The 24,139-nt window shown below is 39.0% G+C and overlaps 1 protein-coding gene across 1 annotated transcript in view; it reads left to right on the top strand.

Moving 5' to 3' along the window:
• LOC308400130 (contactin-associated protein-like 4) overlaps window positions 1-24,139 on the top strand; it is a gene marked incomplete at its 5' end in the record, with an annotated part of 110,366 nt that overhangs the window by 63,131 nt on the left and 23,096 nt on the right. The window contains 8 exons of the mRNA XM_080887629.1: window positions 1,600-1,771; window positions 10,751-10,857; window positions 14,489-14,608; window positions 14,757-14,957; window positions 15,542-15,704; window positions 16,981-17,108; window positions 17,729-17,899; window positions 19,749-19,967. Of these exons, the coding sequence (XP_080743755.1) occupies window positions 1,600-1,771; window positions 10,751-10,857; window positions 14,489-14,608; window positions 14,757-14,957; window positions 15,542-15,704; window positions 16,981-17,108; window positions 17,729-17,899; window positions 19,749-19,967 (1,281 nt within the window). The remainder of the gene's footprint in view (window positions 1-1,599; window positions 1,772-10,750; window positions 10,858-14,488; window positions 14,609-14,756; window positions 14,958-15,541; window positions 15,705-16,980; window positions 17,109-17,728; window positions 17,900-19,748; window positions 19,968-24,139) is intronic.

Below are 24,139 nucleotides of genomic sequence, written 5' to 3'. Positions count from 1 at the left end.
GTGTCACATTTCTATCTGTTCAACATTTGTGCTTTCATGTGAAAAACTGAAAGCACAAAATGTGCTCACAGGATGCTATGGAGTCTTCTGAAAAACTACGTACACCCTTATTGCTTCTATAGGAATTAAAAGGGGAAGTGGCAACCAGGTGCTGCTAATCAGTTCAGCTGGTCATTAGCAAGTGTAAACTCTATCAGAGCAGAAGACCTGGCAGTTTGCTGATCTGTAGTACAACAGTATGGTAACACGGTAACACAATCTTTCCAGGAAGATACTACAGACCTCAGTCAGCATGTCAAATGTTAAAGTTCATAACAGTTCAATTACGAAAACCCGAAAGTAAGTATAGCTTGTTTCGAAGGCTTGGAACAATGTCTGCAGGCAGGCAAGACCAAAATCAAGATGTTTGACCATAATGCACAGCAATACATTTGGTAAAAACCAAACACATTATATCAGCACAAACACCTCATACTAATGGTCAAGCACAGTGGTGGAAGTTTGATGATTTGGGCTTATTTTGTAAAAACGGGACTTGGGCCCCTTGAAGTCACTGAGATGTCCATTAAGTTTGGCTGATCTGGGTTGTGCAACAGTACAATGACCAGCAGTTATACTGCTGAACGTATTTCTTAAAGCTCGTGAATCTTGACATGTACTTAGTTTATCACAGAGTAGAGTTCTGTGAAAACGTAATCACAAATATTTGAAACCCATACCATTTCCAAACAATCTGTTAGTCTTTATAAAACCTAAAGGTGCAGTCTTCAGAGGTGTGATCATTCTACAACTTTGAAGAGTGTAAAATGACTTGAGAGTGTTTATTTAAGCTTATGAATGATGATGAATAATAAAACATAATATAAAAGTTTTTAATAATATTCAGAAGGAGCTGCTTTTTAGATGACAGCTGCAGTTGCAGTGCCTGTTTGTCCCAGCTGACTTTGTTTGCATTCATTCGCAGCTAGTCCCTGTAGTTCACTGCTAGGTTCTGTATTCTAAAAGAGTCAGGGGTACAAAGTCGACCTAACTGCAGTCACGACCTATCACCCATTGAAAATCTTTTGGAGCATCATGACAAAAAAAATACAGCAAAGGAAGCACTGAGCTCTTAAACAGCTGACAGCCCAACAGGAATGAGAAAATATTTTGCTTTTAAAACCGCGGAGGTTAGTCTCCTCAGTTCTTGCTTACAGGGTGTTGCTCAAAACAGAAGTGATGTAGTACGATGCAAAACAACCTCCTGTTCCAAAACAAAAAAACAAGGGATATTAAAAACATACCCCAAACTGTTTCTTTGTTTCCACAATGCTAATGTTTGTTTTTGTGAGCTGGATTTTATAAGACGTCTGTGGGGGTTTTCTGAATGTCTTATAACGTGCAATTTTTTTTAAAATCAAAAATGTGAATTAAGATTTTTTTGGGGGTGTATTTTTGCACCTAATTAAGATGTGAAGAGATAATTCTCAGGAAGGATGGAAATAAATATTGTTGAGAAAAACTTTGGAGAAAATCTATCTCTGAATTTTTGTATCGACATCATGTGGAATCATTTGGATAATTCAAAAGTCCAACCATTAGATTTTTTTCCCTTCTCAGGTTGTCCCACTGGGGAGAGCGCTCAAAAGTGCAAGAACCCCTTCAACACATTTCAAGGATGTATGCGTCTCTTGAATCTGGATGACCAAACTGTTGACCTGATCAAAGTGCAGCAAAGGCTGCTGGGAAACTACAGCCACTTGCAGATTGACATGTGTGGCATCATTGACAGGTAAGTCCCTATAAGTGCCACCTTTCAAATGTGGTGCCAGGCTGAATGTAGACATAGTGAAGTGACTTTTATTTGTTAGTAATTACAACTGACATACAAATGACAATACAAGAATAACACCTAATATTAATTATAACCAGTGTTGGGTAAGTTACTTTAAATTAGTAACTTAGTTACATTACTATTTACTTCTATCAAAAGTAACTCAGTTACTTAAAGTTACTCGTTACTTTCAAAGTAAGTAGTTACTAGGGAAAGTAACTTTGGTTTTACTCAGAATTCTCTTATTAATGTGTTGCTTCCCTAACTGCAATACCAGCAAGGATGGCAGTCTTCTAGCTTGCTTACATGTTAGCACTATCCTGCCACAAGTGCACTATGCCACCTACCAACAGAAAGGAAAAAATAATGTGCAGAAATCCCACGCCTGGACTGTCGTTGACCGCCGCCATGATTCTAGCCTACGTCACAGCGTCACGTGCACTTTTTACATCCAACACGGAAACTGCAGTCGTGGTGCTTTCGATTATACTTGGAAATTCTGCCTTCTGAGTAGGAAGATGTGGGAAATTCCAGACTGCAGATGAGCTGCATACAGGGCTGGACTGGGACAAAAAATCGGTCCTGGGCATTTTGGCTAGGAAATTATAGGAAAAATCATAAAGCCTTTGAATGAAAACAAACGCTGTTGTGACAGTGATGTATATCTATCTATCTAATAAACTTAAACCTATACCACCCTCCCTATTCTGGTATTCTAAACAGTACTTAGCCAAAACCCCCAAACTGCATGCTTGAGTTAACCTCCTGAACTATCTACAACACATGAGAATAAGAAAGAAAAGTATTTCTTTGTGCCCCCCTTTTCCCTTTTCCCTGTTAATGCCCTACCTGCCCCCCTGGCAAAACTTTGCTAGACTCTGTACAGTTACCAGCTGTCAGTCTAAAAAAGGATCCTGGTATTATTTGTCTCTCAGAAACAGTTCAGGGTGGCTGTAGCTCAGGAGGTAGAGCAGGAAGGTTGGAGGTTCGATCCCAGGCTCCTCCAGTCTGCATGCCAAGTATCCTTGGGCAAGATACTAACCCCAAGTTGCTCTCCGATGCATCCATCGGAGTATAAATGTGTGTGAGTATATAGTATAGTGCACAATATAGAGGTAGTGCTTGTCAGAATGGGTGTGGCTGGGTGAATGTGGCGTGTTGTATAGAGCGCTTTGAGTACTCCAGAAGAGCAGAAAAGTGCTATATAAGAATCAGTCCATTTACCATAACTTCCCTTCAACTCCTTCATGTCACGTAAAAGGTGAACCTGTTTCTCCATCACCTGTTCAGCTCTAATGATTCAGTAAGGACATCTCCTGGTTTCATCTTCATGTTTCCCTCTCATCACATATCCAAATTGATAATATGACCAGCAGCTTTTACACCTGTGGCTTCAGCAAACATCAGCTGATACTAGAAAGTAATATTAAATAAATCAAGCTCAAAGGTGCTGCTGTTGGCGCAAAGTGGGCGATAAACAAACAAGAGAGACGGGACTTGCGACAGAAAAGCCGGTCAGCTGATCATTGATCAGTTTCATGATTGAAGAAGCAACAGAAGAGGGAGGGGGAGAGAATGAGAGAAGAAGAGGCAGCTGTGTAGCGTAAAGACAGAATAAATCCAGCTTTGTGTATTTTTTTTTTCATTGTAGCCAAAGTATGGGACAAACTGTAAACGCGTAATATTTTCTCTGAATACATTTTTTAGGGGACGGTTGGCAACTCTAATAACTAACCTTATGGATAAAATAAAGTTCACTATCAGTAACATCATAGCACCCCCCCCCTAGCAGTATATAAACTCCGTCATGCTAGCTTGTATGCAGTATGAGTTATTATAACTGACTGTAAAATGTTAGCACAATGAAAATAAACTGCACCTAAACTTGGTTTATATCTGACCCACATAGACTGCAGGTCATAACTTCTTACCTGAAGTTCACCTTACACTTGGACCGGCGGCCGCCTCGCGTCGCTTCTCCTCCTACCTCACCTTTCCCTCATCCACCTGCTGGCCTCCACCGCTTGCTAATGTTACTGAATCTGTGGAAGCTCCGTGATAGCCACCCACCGCCAAACAATTGAGTTATTTTTACACATCTGCCAGCATCTGGTCAATCCACCACCTTTCATTGTTTATACCGTTATGGAAAAAAAAAAGAAAAGAAAAAATGAAAAATCTCCATTGGCTCACTGAGTCCAGCTATGGCTGCATATGTGTTTAGTAGTAATTTGTTTTTTGTAGAGGGCTAGCAAAACAACCGTTTTCGAGGGCATTGCCATATTGGAATCCCAACTTCTCTGACGAGGCTAACCAGAAAGCCGTTTACTCAAGTGTAACATTATTCCCAGGTCCGTGTCCCGATTTCCGAGGTAAGTCGAACGCAACACATGAAATAATGAATAACGACCCTATCTAAAACCCAGTAACGATTAACGTGTTCCTGATTTTGGCATAATAACTAGTTACCGTGCTCGTTACCACAATAATAACGTAGTTACTGTAATGCGTTAATTAATAACGCGCTAGTTCCTACACTGATTATAACTAAGTACTGGGTAATAATTAGAGATGTACCATGAACGTGGACAGTAATTTTCTGAATTTCAGTGTTCTCCACCCACTGTATATATCCGTGGACACTATAATGATGATGGACTTGGCTACCATGAAATTACCCATTGGTTTCTGAAGCTCCTTGAGATGTTTACAAGATGTCAGAGGTCTGATTGTGAAATTTGTGATTGGCAAGTCGTTAGCCAGTGAGTGTGCAGCAGTTTCATACTACAGATAATCCTTTAGAAACATAACATGACAGTGTATTTTTAAAGAATAGACTCGTCCCTTTCATGTGTTTGCAGCAAATGCACAGCGGCAAATATCCACTAGCACAACCACTAACACATAGTTAGCATGTGAAACTGAAATGGGAGAACCACTAGCCACTTATGCAGAGCTCTTTTCCTTTGCTGCTTAACAACCCTTTAGGAGAGCCTAAAGCCTTGTTTGCTGTGCAATTAGGGAATTAGTTGGCACTGAAAGGCAAATAATAACAGGGCACCTTGTGTAGGCGATTATCAGATTTAAAAAAAAAGAATGCATTTAAGTTCTTACCATGTTTCCTTGGAGAAAACAGACTTTGAAAGTAAGAAAAAAGCAACACTATACAATAAGGAATTGGCAGTGGATTTTGTGTGTACTCAGACTGAGCATGGTTGCCTTGCACCATGCCTGAACACAATTGTCCCTCCTCCCCACTCCCCTGCTGGCCGCTTAATGATCTGGGTCCACGTACGCATCATTTTCTCTCAGCATCTCAACTCTTCTATATGTGGATTGTAGGGGTAGTGGAGGAGTGGAAACAGCAGGTAGTGATCCAGCAGCACCAAGAGGTACTGGCATGTTGGAGGGAGAGGTGGAAAATTTTGCATCTCAAAAAGACCAAATTTGATAGAGTGAGGACTGTAACATGTGCATGATGCAGTGCAGCTCAAGCTTCGTCTAGCTTGTAGGTTACTCCTCACCTTTGTAAAGAATGAAAGAAAAAAAGCGAAGGAAAGTGCTGTTTGTTCGATTGTCAGCCTTTGGAAAATTGCAAAAGTTGTTGCAGCCCTAAAATTTTCCACAGCAAAAGCGTGGGAGGAGGCAGTTTCAAACAAACACTTTGATTGAAGCATACTGACAACTTTAGGATGCAGATGCTTTCCAAGGCTATAAAGCTCCTGAGCTTACCACCACCACCTCGACCTCTGTCCACAGCAAGTGTGTGTGTGAGTGCGTGTTTTGAAGCCAAATAGATGAAGCTGTCAGAAGGCAGTAATTCTGACCTCTTTGCTTCTGCCAGGTAGCTGACAACTCAATAATACACCATGTCAAAGCACACACACATTTTCAAATAAAAAGAAACACAGGTCACTAAGAGGTCCACTCTTCTTCTTGTTGTGTCTGACTGTCTCTGTGTCTGTCTGTCTGACAAACACACCAGTTTGTCAGCATGAGCAGGGACTCACAAACATCGAATTTGCTATGCAAAGTCACCGTGTGTGTGATGTGAAAGCATATCTAGGAGCAAGTGCAGAGCAGGCAAAAAGAGTGAAAATACATACCTTTCCCTTCTCTTGCTCATGCAATACATCACGCTACAGCTATTTGAAGTCTTTGTTGGACATCCTAGTCGGGCTGTCCAGTAATAATTTTCAGATCAGGGAAGTTTCTGTGCCGTGTTGCTTTAGCCAGAGGCAGTAATGGAAACCAGGGAGATTGGATGCGAGTCTTGTGATCCAAGCTGTGTTACAGCACACTGTCATTCCATACTATAACGTTTCAGATAAGCTACAAAGTCTTGACTGAGTTAATCCAGGACTCCTGTGATGTGGACTGTGGTTCGTGCCGTACGTGACCAAGTTTCATTGCAAATCGTCAAGCTAGGAGCCCCCTGGAGACTTGTTTGTAAATTTTCACTGGGTTTGGTGATAAAATGCTATAGGGCATCTCACCATTCGCCCCAATCTGAAGTCTCGTTGTCTGTGTTCCTGTCTGAGGCTGCAAACAACTCCCTGAATGTTGAGACAGTTGGCAGAAAACTCTAATGTTTCTGGAAAGTGTTACTCTCTGTGAATGTAAGCAGTTCTTGCCAAGAAAAGTTTGGTTTGCTCAACTTAATGAAGATAAAGTTATACTGTTGATTTGATTTGTATGGAAGGGCCATGAAAGTCCATCCAAAAATTATGGTAAAAGGATCTCATCAAGTCAATCAAGTTGGGGAAAAGAACTCATTGGAGATTGGAGACATGTTTCCCTCATAACAGTCTGCAGTCACCAAATCTGTTGTTTATCATTTAAACAGTTAGAAATCAGTTCTTCACCAAGTTTGCTTTACCTCTTTATTCCCCCTTGTTTGTTTTCCAGGTGTTGTTGATATCCAGTCCCTGTTTTTCTCTGTTTTCTCATCCGTCCCACTCGTTAGTTTCATTGTGTCCTTCCCACCTTCTCTGATTTTCTCTCCCACCATCCCATCCCGCCCCATCCTCACTCTTTTTCTTTGATCTTTTCGGATGCGTTGCACGGCTGAGGAAGATTTTTACATTATAGTACCCAGGAACTTTCGAGTAGAACAAGACATTTTTGAAATGTGGGGTTACCATCAGGACATTTGGCAAGTAGTGTTAGGGGTTCAAGTCTAGTATTATGTCAGTGAGGGTTCTTACAAGTATACAGACACGTGCTTGTGTGTGTTGACAGCTGATTAAAACTGATTTAGGGGTTAAATGCTGTTGTAGAGCTCCTTTTCACACACAAGATTCAACAAATGTAACACAGTTCCTAGTCATCATTTCATAGTTAAAAAGAAAGTCTTTATAAGAGTCAAGAGATTAGGTTTTACTGTACCAAATGTAATTTCTTTTGTATGTACAAAGTTGATGTTGTTTGCTACTGACAACTGTAACATTGGTACACATCATTCATCTCATTAATAACTACATACAAAGTAACACAGTATTCCAAAAATCAATAAATAATCCATTATTGCTGCCCGGGTGTTTAACAGCAGTAATGGAGTGATGGATGCAGCAGTGTCTGTATTTTAAATGGCTGCACTGAAAGGAGGTGAAGGGTGTGTTTTTCCTCTTTCCTGATGCTGTTTTCCTCTTATGCAGTGAGGAGTTTGGTTGTTGTTTGACTCCCATGCTCTCCATGGCCTTTGTGTGAGGCAGCCTTTTACTTCACTGACAGGCTGCCAAAACATGCTGAAATTCCACAGTGTAGAAAAGTCTCTGCTATTGTGTGGTAGATGAGAAGCACACTCTGGGCAATGAAAGAAAGAAAAAACTAAAGTCCACCATGCAGTACCATGGACACTTGAGCACACTTTTACTTCACAGACTTTCCACATTAGACTCCTGCTTTCTGTGTGAACCTCCAAGGACCCCAAGTTGACTTGTTAAATAGTGTATTCATGGGTAAGCGTTGTGGAGATGGAGTGTATTGTGCTATTTTTCGCCTGCTTGGTGTGATGAGTTAGAAATAACTGGAAACCAGCTTTTTATGGGAAAAAAAGTTCTTTCAAGGTCTTTTGTTAAATATTGACTGCTTTTTCACCTATCTTCAGCCCATTTTCCAGACCGGACCATTTTCAGAGAAATGTCTTTTGTTTGCTAAACCTCTTAACACTGGCCTATGAGTCATTCAAGCATGAAAAAAAGGCACCTAACTCAAGGGATGAACCAGAGTTGTGTCCACACATCAGCAAAGAACCAATTTGAAATTGTACCTTTAGGCACTTTGTCACTAGCAACCTGTAATAAAAACAGATAACTTTTGTAGTAGAATCTACAAAAAGTGGTTGACAGATATGAAATAGTATTTTTGCACGTGTTTCCCAAAGAACTTAGCATATGTTGGCATTTTATGCAGCATATCCTTAAAAAAAGTTGAGGAAACTGGTAAGTTGATGATAGAAGATGTGGCAGATCTAAAAAAGCATCTACAGCAGACGAACAGTTTCTGAAAGTCTTGTCCTTAAGATCTGAGAGATGGTCATTCTGTTAATTCTATTGCTCTGTCATGGTTTGGGGCTACATTTCAGCCAATGGTGAAACAATGTTGGAACTATTAATGTAGTAAAATAACATCAGATCTTGATCCACCATGGTACCATCTAGAAAACAGGCCATGTCATTGGGTTTAGGTCAGGTGACTGTGGAGGCCAGGTCATCTGGCGCAGCACTCCATTACTTTCCATTACCCATTACTCCATTGTCCTGTTGAAAAATAAATGATGGTCCAACTTAAACACAAACTGGATGGGATGGCATGTCGCTGCAGGATGCTGTGGTAGCCATGATGGTTCATTGTGCCTTCAATTTTGAATAAATCCCCAACAAAGCAAAGCACCCCCACACCATCACACCACCTCCTCCATGCTTCACGGTGGGAATCATGCATGTAGAGACCATCTGTTCACCTTTTCTGCATAAAGACGCATAAAGACGTGACAGTCGTCACCAAAGATCTCAGATTTGGACTTATCAGACCAAAACACAGATTTCTACTGGTCTAATGTCTAGTCCTTGGCTTTCTTGGCCCTAACAAATCTCTCTTCTGCGTGTTGCTTTTCCTTAGTAGTGATTTCTTAGCAGCTATTTGGCCTAAAGGGCTGATTCACTCAGTCTCCTCTGCTACTGGTACTCTGTGTGGCTTTTATCTAGGCTCTAATCTGAGGTCCTGTTAACTTGCGATTTGTGAAGCTGGTGACTCGGGTGAATTTATCCTCAGAAGCACTGGTGAATCTTCCCAGGGCGGTCCTCGTGTGAGCCAGTTTCGACGTAGTGCTTGATGGACTTGAAGACACATTCAGAGTTTTAGCGGTTTTCCAGACTGACTGACCTTCAGTTCTTAAAGTAATGATGCACTGTCATTTCTCTTTACTGAGCTGATTGGTTATTGCCATATTATGAATTCTAACAATTGTCAAATAGGGCTGTCAGCTGCGTACAAACACGTCTTCTGCACAACACAACTGATGATCCCCAACCCCATTAAGAAGGTAAGAAATTCCACAAATTAACCCTGACAAGGCCCACCTGTGAAGTGAAAACCATTTCAGGTGACTACAGAATGAAGCTCATTGAGAGAAGGCCAAGGGTTTGCAGCACTGTCAACAAAGCAAAGGCTGGCTACTTTGTGCAACTCTAAAATATAAGACATACTTAGAGTTATTCATCAATTTGTTGTTTGCTAAATAATTCCATATATCTTACTTCATATATTTAAAACAGATCTTAAAATGTCCTCAGAGCCAGTGGAAGGAATTCTGACAGTGTGATGTCATTTGGTAAAAAACAATAAAAAGCAGCACTTCTAGAGTGTGACTTTTTTAATGTAGACAGGGAGGTGTTGGAGTAGTCAAGCCTTAAGAAAGTTAATGATTGTCATTTTCCAGATGGGAATGCAAATTTTGCATTAATGTACGATTTCACAGATTGCAAAAGAAAGCTAAGGCCCATTACTGCAGTGTCCTTGTGTGTTGTGCCATGCCTGTGGAGTGCACATGCAAATTAGCTTATAAGTGCTTATAAATACAGTTTATGTAATTGCACTGGGTCCCAGCTAAATATACACAAAATTACTGTTTTGCAGCTCTCTTAATGTTTTAGGCTCACAGGAGGAAGTTGCTCATCTCACCTCTATTAGGAGCAGGACACATGCATTGTGATCCTGTGAGAAACATTATACAGAGCACAGGCTGCACAGAATGGAAAGCTTTGCTGTTGTGGCTGTATGCTGTGTTGTGGGAGAATTAATTTAAAAAAAGAGAGGTATGAGTTTGATAAATAATGTAGCCATGGCGGATTGGTTGCCTAAGCCAACAGACGAAAAGACAAAGAATTCATGGAAAATCATTATTGTGTATTTATAGGCTATATATTTAGTCTGTGAGAGACAATAACCAGAAGGTGTTTGTATAAAGGGGTGCAAAAGAGGAGCAGCTATGGAGCACCACAGCAGACTGACAAGAGAAAAATGCTGCTCCATGTGTGGGACAAAAGTGTTTCTTCTCTCTAAAAAAAAAATAGAAACGCAAACAATAAATTGTGTCTTTTTTTCTTTTTTTTGAGTGGCAGGTTTGGTGGGAGTTCAAGAGTTTTGTCTGTGGATCCTACAATGGTAGTTAACAATACTAACACAACAAAGGAAGGTTTCAAGCCACCTACATCTGAGAACACACACCTGTGCTCTCATTGACACTGAAATGTTTTTTTAAGACTGAAAGGTTTTTTTTGAAAGACTTTGTATATTCCCCGTCTCTCCTACACACCTCATCAAAACCGTCAGGCATGCTGAAGGTCTGTTGTTCCGTGCATAAACTTTTTCAGATAACTTTAGAAAAAACACTAAACATCTCTCTCTCTCTGTCTGTCTCTTTCATTCTTCAAGGTGTTCCCCCAGTCACTGCGAACATGGAGGAATATGTACTCAATCGTGGAGCACCTTTCACTGTAACTGCTCCAACAGTGGCTACAGGGGAGCCACCTGCCACAGCTGTAAGCAACCAGTTTCATCTGAAGCTCTTTAAAATGCCTGAAGCCTAAAATTTATCTAGGAAAAAGTAGTGACATTTTTTTCCCTTTAACTTTTCATTTATTATTACGTGACACAGATTTGTGTATTTACACATTGAGCAGAAATATAAGTAAATGTAAGTCCAACCCTTGCTCTCTTGTGTTGCTTCTCTATAGTCATCAACTAGCCACCAGCTCTCTCAGCATGGCTTTGGAGTGCAGACGATGTCTTTTTGTCTGTTTTTTGTTAATAACTTTTACAGCGAAAACAGTAGAAGGCTGCTCATACATGCGTGTTTAGTTATTTCCTACAAGAAAAGGTTAATATTTAGGACTTTGTACTATTTACTTAATAAAATAGAGGCCACATGCCCTCCAATAGATATTTCACTTCCCTCTTTTTCTTCTCAGGCCATTGTTTCAGAACTTTAATTAGCCATGTTCAAATGGAAATAGATCAGTGGGATTGGTGGTACTTCATTATGCTGAGTAAATTGGACTTCTATTCAAAAGTCTTAAAAGGTCGTATTTTTTGTTTTTTGACACCTGCAGATATCCCACTATCTCTCATCTTCGCTTGGTGTATTTGTTCAGTTTGAATATATGTATGTATTAATGTCACGTGAAGGTGTGTGTTTGAAGTTTGACAGACTGGATTTCACTCCCAGTGGACACAATCAGCCAGAGGTTCACGCTGAAATCAAACACCCATCCAGCATAAAAAATACATAATATGTACATTTCATAATGAATAATGTTCTCTTGCAGAGAAGTTATCGGATTAAAAAACGTGCCTGAACTGGTAAATTTTTTATATGTGATATCAGTTTATACCTAAACCATATCCAGTGCAGAGAGGGATGAAAGGTGCTCTAAATAGCTTCTCCCGATTGCATTAGGTACTTTAGAATTAAGTTAAACATGCTTTTAGTAAAAAAAAAAAAAAAAAAAGCCTAAAAAGCTGTGGTTGGTTTTCATTGAAAGTTACACTTTACCTGCAGGCCTGTGGAGACTTGTGAATAACTTTGCCCCAAATTTGATATGCTGCTTCTTAACAGAAATAGCCCGGTTGGTAATACATAATGCAGAAATAAAGTGTCATTTTATCCACCGAGGAAAAGCTGAACAAAGAACAAAGGGATGGCATCCTGCTGCAGATGAAAGCCACAGTTTTCTCCCACTTCTCACTTCAAAGAGCACGCATCAAGCGCAGCGTCAATATCCGACTGTGACTTCTTCCTGCTTCCTTAATAGTTTGATTTTTAAATGTATGAGTTTTCCAGATATTAAAAATAATGTACACTCTTATGTATGAAAATGTTTTCTCCTCAAAAAGTTTTTAAAATTGTTATATGGGATATGGGTCCCCACATATGAACTGCAATCAAACATTCAGAATAAATCACTTAATTTAATTGTCGGCCTTAAATGCGTTAGAAAAAAACTAAGGGAGAAATCAAGAAAGATACGACGATGATTGGAAAAAGAAATATAAAGAGGGGGTTAGAATAGGAGTAAATGGGAGGCACATAGCAAGCATGTCAAAAAAAGGAGAGTAAGTCTCAAGGCAAACTGTTCTTTCCACATAAATGGATTTCAACTGAGAGAGTGCCTACAGTATTTTAGGTGAGTCAGATTAGAAATTAAACTGATTTTTTGCTTTGCTTGTACCGCTGAGCATTAATTGAATCCTTCTACACGCTGGTGGTGTGAACAGCTCTGAGCTGGATTAGGGCCAGGTCTCTCTCTCTCTCGCACACACACACACACACACACACACACACACACACACACACACACGCACGCATGCAGCTATGGTAGTTGAATTTGGGTCAAAACCTTTCTTGAACTGTATCAGGGCAGTGTCTTGGGGAAAGTTAAACAAGCATTGACGTGGCTGTTGCTGCTCATAGATGGACTCAGACATATTCCCTTGTGGATGTGTGTGTGTGTGTATTCTCCGCAACAAGCATTATGTAATCGTAGGGCTTTATATAATTTGCTTTCATCTAATTTTTTTTCCGCACAATTACCAGTTTTATTGTTACAATTTTAATTGATGGACACAAATTTTAATTGATAGATGTTTTTAATTATTTTAAAATCACTAATCTTCTCATGTTTCCATGAATTTTTTATGCACATACTCTGGGTATACATGTACATATGTACTGGTGGGCATGTAGTCTGCTTGACTTTTATACTGAAAACAGTCAGTGACTCCTTGGTGATGACCGGTTGAGAGCAAGAAATGTGTAGCAGTGATAAGTAGAACAGTAATGAGACTTGAAAAACTGGAAATGGAGAACATTAGCCTTGAAAGTAAAAGCTCTGCCTCACTACTGAATTTTAAAAACTTGTCATATATCATTTGAAGGCGAACACTTTCTAGTTCCAGGTTGCGGTGCACCTTTCACAGTTTCACTACTAGTCAGCAAGTAGTTGCTGAGTGTTTGCAGACAAATGAGCATCTTTCTTGCAAACTACTGCTAGCAACGAAACCACAGGGAAGTTATGACCACTTTTATCTTGCAACTGCTGGAAATCTTCAGCAAACAATTGCATAGATGACTTGCCCATGTAACTGGTGTCTATGTAACTACAGTCACACTAGGGAAAATTATTGGGACTGTGTTTGATGAACATTTAATTTCATTGCCTTTGAAATCTTTCTTTCAAAGTCAGATATGCAGCCATTTACAGTCAATCACTGTCTTTAAAGCAACTTTAGATGCTGAGATGTTGCTATCAATATGCAATTACATGGGGTCAATTTGACAATTACATCCAACCTATTTGTGATAAATCCGAAAGCCGCAAATCCGTTGCCATCTACATACACAGAAATTCAATTAAAAAGAAATACAACTATTTTACTGTCTCCATATTTAGAATCCTGCCAGAACCTCACAGGTCTGGAACAGAAATTTAAATTTAAAAAGTCCCCACAAATAGTGAACTACTTCCTGCACAGAAAAGTACTGGCATAGGAGTTTGACAACCTTGCTTTCTTATAGGAACATAACCAGAATGCATTGAATTGGTAACCAGTTGATTTAAGTTCTATTGCAAAGATATCAGTGGATATCAGAGTGACTCAGATTAATTGCAACATTTTGGCAATCAATATGGATTTATGAATTTAATGTCTGTTGCAAATCTGTGCAATCGCCTTGCAGTAGAATGTTTTTAACAGAACATTTTGAAAATGGCTGTTGTATGCAAAAAAGTGAAAGCAATCCCCCACAATAAAATGTTTTTCATAAGCTGAAGTCTTATTTTTACTCTAGTGTGACTGAGCCATAAAGCAAGTGAGTTATTTATATGTGATGTGACACATAATGTATTAACTGGTAGTGTTGGCTCTTTATGTAGATACAACAAATAAACAAGAATGTATTTGTTGTTTGAAATTTGTATCATTCAATTGCCAATATTAGAAATAATAAAAAGGTTACATCATGTGAATTCAGTTTGACTGTATCGCCCACGTCTGCCTGCCATTTATTAGGATGCATGTTACGGTTTAATGGTCCCAAGCATAGCTAAGAAATCAATAAGTGTTGATCCAGTTTATTAAAGTTTACGTTTTTTATTGTGTTCTTTTCCTCAGCAATATATGAACAGTCATGTGAGGCATACAAACACAAAGGCAACATGTCAGGGCATTACTATATAGACGTGGATGGCAGCGGACCAATCAAACCCCAGCTGATTTATTGTAACATGACAGGTATGGTACACAAACGTATTCTGTTTCCTTTTAAAGAAAATGTGCATTGTTTTTGTTTTTTTCTTTAGTTTGAAAGATTGTTTGGCTGCCAGCGTAACTATGTTCACACCTTCTCTTGGTCTTTCCACCCTGCCTGTCTCTCCACCAGAGGATAAGACGTGGATGGTGATTCAGCACAATAACACAGAGCTGACCAGAGTTCAGTCCTCCGCTGAGCGAAATCAACATTTTGCCTACTTTGACTATTCCTCTGAAGAGGAGCAATTAGTGGCTGTCATCAGCCAATCAGAGCACTGCGAGCAGGAACTGTCCTATCACTGCAGGAAGTCCCGCCTCTCCAACACACTTGGTAACATCTGGAGAAATAGTTGTTAGTTATTATGTGTTAAATTTATCAACTTTTTAACATAAGATATTCAGAAGAAGGGAGGTGGTGTGAACTGCTGATGTATTTAATTTAGTAAGAAATTAGAAATCATATTACAATACTGCTGCACATTTGTTACTGATTTTGCAACACAAGTTAAGTGGATTTGTTTGATTTTATAATAAAGATTTAACTATCCATCTATCCATCCATCGATTCTCTTCTAACATAGGGCGAGAGGCGTGGTACACCCTGGACACATTCACACCTATGGCCAATTTAGAATCACCAGTAGAATCACCACTGACTGAGTGCTAATCACTGTGCCAAAGATAAAAATGAAATGATAAAAAATAAACAAATGAAAACAGATGAATGATAAATTCTCTACTGGGGATGTTTCCCTTCCACGCTATCATTATCTTTATAGGAATCACCGTCTTCATACCATTTCAAAATGACTGAAAAATTGATTGCATTTGCAGTCTAACTCTTCCCTGTAGTGAAAAATAAATTAATGATTAATCACGTCTTTATCTATGTGTGTGTGTGTGTGTGTGCTCAAGAGGGTGCTCCTTTCAGCTGGTGGGTGGGAGGCGCCGGACCAGGTCAGAGCCAAACATCTTGGGGTGGAGCCCTGACCGGTACCCAGCAGTGTGGTTGCAGTCTGCAGGACAGCTGTCTGGATCCAAGTCACGACTGCAACTGTGATGCCGACTACGACCAATGGTACTGTACTTTGGAACTGCAAATGTGAACTATTATGGTATCACTCCAGGCTGTAAGTTCTATTTAAATCTGGGTTTTTGATTCTTTGTGTTGTAAAAGAAAATAGCTTTTGTTACCATATCATGGAAAGCGGGCAGAGTGTGTCACTCCATTTTAAAAACACATGCATGTCTCTGAGATTCTTTTACAAACTGATTTGGTTGCTTCCCATGACATCCTGCCACACTGAACAGCAAAGAGCCATAAAACAACAAATCCCAAGATATTTAAATGTCTATTCCTTTTTGTTATCCACTCCTTTTTTATTCAAATCCTTTTATCCATCCTGTAAGCAATTCTGTATTTAGGTCACCTTCTCCAATCCTGTGACCAGTTCTGCAGTTAGACCCATGTTGTAACCCATAGGTGTCAAACTCTGGCCCGTGGGCCAAATTTGGCCCGCGAAGCCATACCAAATTACTATTAGAGCTGGCCTACTGGTATTATACAGCTAATATATATATTGTTTAGTATTAAGCTTTGCTTGTTCCATATTCAGTTTTTCAGCAAAATGTGTTTTAGTCCATAAGAAAAGATTCATTCTTAAATCTGGAGGAATAAATATATTTCAATAAATATTAACGTCAGCCCGCGACTTTGTTCCAGTTTTGAATTTTGGCCCACTGTGTATTTGAGTTTGACACCCCTGTTGTAACCAATCCTGTTGGTGCCTGCATAGCCAAAGGTCCTTCATTCTATTATCTCTTAGCCTAAATCTGTACTGGGGAACTCTATTTTTATAGACTCTTCTCCTGCCATCAATATCCCATCAGATACACGGGCGCTGGATGCTGCCTAAAGTCCCAGATTTATTTTTTGACTACATTTCACAGCAACAAAGCAGACTGCTGGAATTTGAAGCGCCACAGAGCCGAGCTCGTGTGGTGAATTTACAGATTAATCACTCGACCTGCGTTCGTTCAGAGACGGTTTTCACAAGACATTGTTTCAGACATGTTGTGTCAGCTTTTCTCAACATTCACCAGTGAGCCTCTGAGAGCAGACAAGCGCAGTCGAGAAATGAGGAGTTACTAATCTAAATACGGCCTGTCCTATTTTTTCAGACACAGTTTTGTTTGAGTTTTAATGGTGACAAGTTTTACCTTTGCTTTGCATGCATGATTATTCAGCTTTCTAATACCAATGCTTTCTCACCTTCCACACTCTCTTCCTATTCTTTCTTGCATTTCTTTGCCTTTTATGCAACCCTCCTCCTCTGTCCCCTCTTGTACCTCAGGACTGAGGACTCAGGCCTGCTTACCCATAAGGAGACCCTCCCAGTAAGGTCTCTGGTGCTGGGAGACATCCATCGGCCTGGGTCAGAGGCTGCCTATAGGGTCGGACCGCTACGTTGTCATGGAGACAGTAAATCCATTTAAATTGGTTATGGTTTAGCACAATGGGGGATGATGTTAAATATTGAGACCTCAGTTCTCTCCATGTGAATATCATACATATTGATGATGTTTTGATGGAGTACTCAAGAAGTAGGTTTTATTCAACCACAGAGTGAAGAGAATTCAAGTAATTAGTGTATCCAATCACCCACCATTTAACTTGTTAATGGGAAAAGAGTCTGCACAAGCTAATTAGTAGCTAAAATATTTTTACTCTTTAATAACAACTAACACAAAGATATATAACAAACTAATGTAAGTGATAGATTTTACCTTGTGTTAATTGCTTCTAATTTTACCACTTAGTTTAATGACTACATAAATAAATGGCTTACTGATAAATCAGCCTAAATGAGATAGCATAGCTGGAGTTATGCCTTTATTCTTAGTTAATTAGCTGAACAGTTGGTTCATTTGTTTACCATGCGATTTTCATTATATAGCCATCATAATGAGTTTTCTTTTAATAAGCTTTGTTCCAAAGTAATATATCAAGTTTTTATAAGAAAGTTTTACATCCCTTTTTTATGAGCAAACATAAAGATATGGTATGACACATTTAAGAAGTGATTTTCTTTTTCTTTGCAGAGAACTTCTGGAATGCTGCATTTTTTGATAAGGAAACATCCTACCTTCACTTCCCAACCTTTCAGGGAGAGTTGAATGCAGACATCTCTTTCCTGTTTAAAACGACATCGTCCTCTGGGGTTTTCCTGGAGAATTTGGGCATCAAGGACTTTATCAGGATAGAACTCAGCTGTAAGTGAGAACTTAATGTCCTGGATAATTGTTATCGAATGCTCAATGCTTTCTTGATTTATTCTAAATAACTGATAATGACAGTTTATAAGAGGGATTATTGCATTTCTGCTTCTATTTTGAGATTAACTGTGCAGTTTGTTTCACGTTAACTTGGCAGAGGGGAAGAGTTTCTCAGTGTTTACGAATGTTTTTATTTGTTCAGACACTGCTAACTTCAGCCTCTAGCCACAGATGCCTACAGACTGCTGAGTGACTCCCTGGCAACTGCAACTCGCTAGGGAAAATAAGTCGACTTGAATCCTCCTTAAATTGGTTGCAAGAAGATTGCGACAGTCTCCTGTATTTTCCAGTTTGTGTCAAAGGTTTTCAGGTCGTACTACTGCTCAGCTCTTTATAGAGCAAACATGTGCATAGAAGTCAGTAGCCGCATGCAAACTACAGGCTGCCAATTATGATGATTACATTGTCCCATGTTTTTGTTGATCTTCTTGCAGTTGACAGTCCAGTCAAGGCAAATAACAAAAATCACAGCAGCAGTTCCTCAAAAGCCTATTACAGTACAAGAGCTGGCTAAAAAAATATCTGTTCGTATATATCAGGAAGTTCCAACTAATTGGCCTGTAATTGCAATATTTTTCCACCCAACTGAATAAAAAAAATCTGAAAATTAAAATTAGATTACAGAGTGATTCCCAGTGAGCCTAGAAATGTATTACTGAACATTAGAATTATCATTACTTTTGATTTCAAATTAGGCTTGGTTGTAACAGTCTCAGCACACATGCAATTTCCCACACACAGACACACACAGGAACAAACAGATGTGAGTCTTTTTTTCCTGCCCTCGGCTGGTCTCTAAATCATCTCAGATCTGCGTCCAGCTGTCTGTCCATGCTGCCAACAGATGGGCCGGTGGGAGGAAGTCACTTCACACTTCTGCCAACATATGATGATGGACGAACATGACTGACTAATGGGTTTGCTGAAAGACGGCGCATTCTGCAGCCAGACTGCAGGGAGAAAGAAGTCTATTAAAAATATCACTGAAAAAAGCCACAAAAGAGTCTGATACACTTTAGCTGCTAATAGAAAAACATGAGTGAAAAAAGAGCTTTCTTGCAAGTCAAAGCTTGTTTTCTCAACTGTGTTTGGATTTTTCTTTCTTTCCTCTTTTTGAATACAAAGCAAGAATCTGACTCCTTGCAGTCATTCTACTCTGCCCACATGCTTAACTAATACAGTTTGAAATTAGTGTAATTATTTGATTTGGCTATAATTTAATTAAAAAAAAAACATAGCATACATGTGCTCTTCAGTTCATTTTTCCAGCTACAGCAATATCAGACGACTTTGGCACCATCTGATCTACATTAGCTTTAGATTTGAATATACGTACACTATCATGTGCTTTATACTGATTTAAGCCAGAGCTTCATCCTCCCGCTCCAACTACTACCAGCTTTGCCTCTACTGGACAGCCAACAATGAGAAGATGACAGTAAGGGCGTATCAGACCGGAAATGAAGCATGGTCTGGCACTGGCACTTATCATACACTGGCTCTACATTTTGTGCAGTTTTTGTCATCCATAAATAAATGATCAATGATAAACCTCTTAACTTCTTAAGCCTTAACTTCAAGAGTGTCATCAGCTTTGGACACAGTGTGATTATGGACTGATTCTTTGGAGTATCGTGGTTTGCAGTGAAAATAAGCACCCCTTTGATCATTTTCAATCAAGATTTCCATGAATCAGATGTGGTCTGCTGATGTGAAGGCTTCTTCACCTAATGTTTGTTTTTAAGGCTTTTATATGATCTTTTTATCTGTGAATAATCCTCTTCAGCTTCTACGGAGGTTGTCTTCTCCTTCGATGTGGGGAATGGGCCACTGGATGTACGAGTGAAGACAAGCCTCCCGTTGAATGACAGCCGATGGCACAGAGTGCAAGCTGAGCGAAATGTGAAGGAAGCATCGCTGCGTGTCGATAATTTCCCCGCCGCCACCCACGAAGCTCCCACTGATGGACTCATGCATCTTCAGCTAAACAGCCAGTTATTTATAGGTGAGGAGCAAAAGTTGACTTTTTTTTCAAAAAGTTTAAGAAACCTGAGGAACATTTAAAGTGAGAACATGGGATTTTTAGATTAAAATAAGTCAGGGTTAATTTAAGGTTATCAAGATTAGCCACTTTGTTAAGAAAAAATATTGTCTCGATTTTAATTTGATGGCAACAACGCATCTCAAAAGTCTCAAAAGGCCAGAAGGGCAAGTTAAACTAAAAAGAAACAGCTGACAATAGCTCAGCAACAGGAGTGGAGATTTAAGAAAAGCAACTTAGAGAGGCAGAATTTCTCAGCAGCAAAGGTGGGCAGATGGAACAACTTCAGAATAATGGCTCACGCTGTAAAGTTGTACTACAGATGTTGTTGAGAAGTAGTCACAACTGTTAGCTGCTAGAATACAATATCAGACAAAAACATCCCATATGGAAAAGAAATAGTAAAAACTTATATGTGATTACTCATGAAAGTGGCCACTTTCTCATTACTTTCATATATTGTTTTAGTAAGTATCCAAAACATACAAGTTTCATTATATAATCTTTCAAGGGATCTTATATCTGTTTTCACTCTTATATGCTTTTCATACAAGTTTCACACAAGACAGATACAAACTTTATAAGATTTATATATATCTTTTCCATATGGGATGACACTGTTCCTTTCCCACAATTCCAGGAGCTGGTCTCCTCAGGCTGAATTTAAAAGAGGATGCTGCCATCAAATTCAAAATGACCTCAAATGGGATTTTTCTTAAAATTATGTTTTTCACTTTAAACATTTGTTTAAAATGTTTTCTGTGTTATGTTTTGAATAAAATATGGGTTAATGAGATTTGCAAACCATTTGCAAACCATCATTCTGTTTTTTTATTTATATTTTACACAGTGTTACACAGAATTGGATATGTACAAACACGCATGCAAATGTGCCCACATGCAAAGACAACCTGATAAAAACAGAATTTAATTCTTGCAGTTTCTACCCAACCACACAAGTCCCACATGGACACCTGTTGGAGGTGGTCGACTGATTATCTGCATAGTGTATGTAAAATAAGAGCAAACCTTACTGTTAGAGTCCAATCCAGTTGGTGTTTAGGTATTTGGAAAGTGGTGAGGAGTGATTAGAAGAGCTGATGATTTTGACTTTACCAAGAAAGAATTCTGCTATACTGTATGCAGGACGTGCTGAATTCAGTTTTTCTAAACAGTAATTACTCTGGATAAGTAATGTCCATTTGTGTGTGATAAAAAAGTGTAATATTTGGTGTGTGTGTGATTATAACCATCACAAACCAACTGTGCATTCTGCTAGGAAAATGGGAAGTAAGTGCAGCCAGTTATTAAAATTTGCAAAAAATACCTAGAAATATAGTAAATACACCAAAATTACTACATTTCTAATGAGCTTGAAACTCAGTATTTGGTACGACCACTTTTATTCATCAGCATAGTCTGAACTACCCTAGACAAACTTTCTTGTAATTGTCTTCAAAGCTTGTCTTTAGATGTTGGCTGCTTTTTCTTCTGTTCATTGTCATGAGGTCCCACACTGCTTTTATCAATTTTGACAAAATCTCAAACACCACTGGCTGAAATGTAGTAAATAAAGTAACAAAGTCTCTAATTTAATTTAATTTAAAATTGGTTCTTTGCTAAGTTGCCTGTTATATGTAGAGACGACACTTACTCATTCTTTCTGTTAGTTGCATTTTTTATGGTTGATTAAGTCATGACTCAGTGGTAAGTGGCTAAACAAAAGACAAACTGAAAGAATATTGATGTGAAAATGGTCATAAGCGAGGACTGGACTGAGAATGTGTGAAAAAGCAACCAATATACAAAGAAAAACTTTGGAACCCTTCAGATAGTCTATTCTATTGATCAAGACCACTTACAAAAATTCCATGAGCCTGGCTTATTTGAAACAATTTATCTATAATACTGTAGAAGATCAATAATACTAGGTGTAAGAGTTTTACAAGCACAAAAGAAATGACATTTTTGTAACCTGGAGATAGAAGTCTGTGAGGAGGTTGGCTTCTACAGACACCTCTATGATGCATCAGTGCAGGAAATTGGATACCAAAAGAGACTGGTGAAATACCTAAAAGATACAGCCTTCTGCAAAAGAGTGTGAAGTCTCTGAAATTTCAATCATTTCCTGTTTTCACTTTTTCACTTTTTCTCTTATATTTTTTCTGAGCTGTGGCTCCAATAATTGAGATATATCATTATTATTCCCAGAGTTTAAGTTCACCACATCTGTTAGACAGCTGAAGATGTTTTAGACATCACTGACAAAAGCAGTGTTACATGGAAAGTAAATGCAAACAAAGAGCCAAAATGGAAACCTGTGCAGTAATACTGACTAGTTAAGTTTAAAGGAATAAAGCAACTGCCATAGCCCTAGTGAGTTAAAAGCCATGGTATGGGGATACAGGGTTGTGAGTTCAACTTCACTATCTCCACCCATGCCTGATTACTGCCAGACCTGCTGAAAGCTGTCCGACAAACTGAAGATCTCAGAAAGCAACACACTGTGCTGCAATCTAAAGAAACAGTAAGAAACAGAATGAACAAAAATGGCATCCATGGGAGAGTTCCGAGGCAAAAACATCTGCTGACCAAAAAGAATCCAAAAATTCAAAAAACATCTTGATCTCCAAGACTTTGGGGAAAATACTCTGTGGACTGACAACAGAAAAGATTTGTGTCTTGTTACATCTGCCGTAAAACTAGTACAGCGTTTGATAAAAAGAACATCATAGCAACAATCAAACATTGTATAACAAAGTATACAATTACTCTGCCTAGTATACACTAAGCTAGCCCTAGACACTAGCCCACTAACAAGCTAGCTCTAGACACTAGCCCACTAACAAGCTAGCTCTAGACACTAGCCCAGTGTCTAGGGCTGCTTTGCTTCTTCAGGGCCTGGACAACTTGTCCTAATTGATTAAATTATGAATCCTGATGGAAAATGTTTGACTATCAGTTCATCCCCTGACGCTTAAGCACACTCAGGTTATGTGCTGTTATGATCTGAAATATAACAGCAAGTCCACCTCTGAATGGCTAATAAGAATGAAGGTTTTGAAACCCTAGTCAAAGTTTGGACTAAAATCCAATTAAGATGCTTTGGCATGAATTTAAACACTTTAAACAGACTTTAAACAGGCCGCTGATGCTGGAAAACACTCCAATGAGGCTGAATTAAAAACAATTCTGCAAAGAAGAGTGAGCCAAAATTCCTCCACAGGGAAGTGAAAGACTCATAGTCAGTTATCGCAGACTGCTGTTCTGTACCTCATATACAGACGCAAAGTTTGGGGGCTTTCATTGAAAATACCTTCCCTGTTCTTCAGCCTCGCTCTTGGGACAGCCAGAGGCAACTGGTAGGTGACCCATGGGACCTAAATGTTAAATCCGAATAAATCCTGAGAAGAAACCAAAACCAAACAGATGTATTGTCTGACTTTCATCATTACCCACTCTGTGGCCGTGTAACCAAACGTCGGTTAGTTTCCACTGAAACACAAATGAAAATGGGTCACACTTTTAAAGTTACATGTAAATTCAAATGGCAAATGAAGCTATGTGATGTTGTTTTTAACGAACATTACCAAAACAACAGGAAACATTGACGCTGTCATTTGGTCTTCTAGTGAGTGTTTATACTACCAGGGGAGTGTTTGTGGGACTGAATCAAAATAAATCACTTGTGTTCAATGAAGGAGCATGTCGCCTGGTGTGACAATGCAGCTCTGTGTATTTTGAGGCATTAGCAGAGCTCAGCAGCACAGGGGAACGAGCGATGTCAGACTTTGGCTACATGCGTATACTTATTACCGTTTTTTCTTTTCATGAGATTTGTAAGAAGCAGCTTTATCCTTTAGAGGAGATAAACCTAACTGTATGAGCGACACTTACTCTTTTAAAAAATGTAATATTGCCTCTTTAACATTACAGTTTAAACTGACTGAGCTTTCTTTTATTAAATCAATAGCTTTTGGTCATTTTTAGGAGATGTTGCATACATTTTTCCACCATTTTCCTCTTAAATTCACCACTTCTGTTCCAAACACATCCAGATGCCTACACATTAATCTATCTGAACTGTGCTTGAAAATCAGTCTTGTACTGTAAGGCTTTGGCTTTGTTCAAATAAC

The sequence above is a fragment of the Rhamphochromis sp. 'chilingali' genome (assembly GCF_963969265.1).
Source record: "Rhamphochromis sp. 'chilingali' genome assembly, chromosome: 7".
Taxonomy (NCBI): domain Eukaryota; kingdom Metazoa; phylum Chordata; class Actinopteri; order Cichliformes; family Cichlidae; genus Rhamphochromis; species Rhamphochromis sp. 'chilingali'.
Note: the sequence above shows the minus strand (reverse complement) of the source record. Positions and strands in the feature narration are given on the sequence as shown.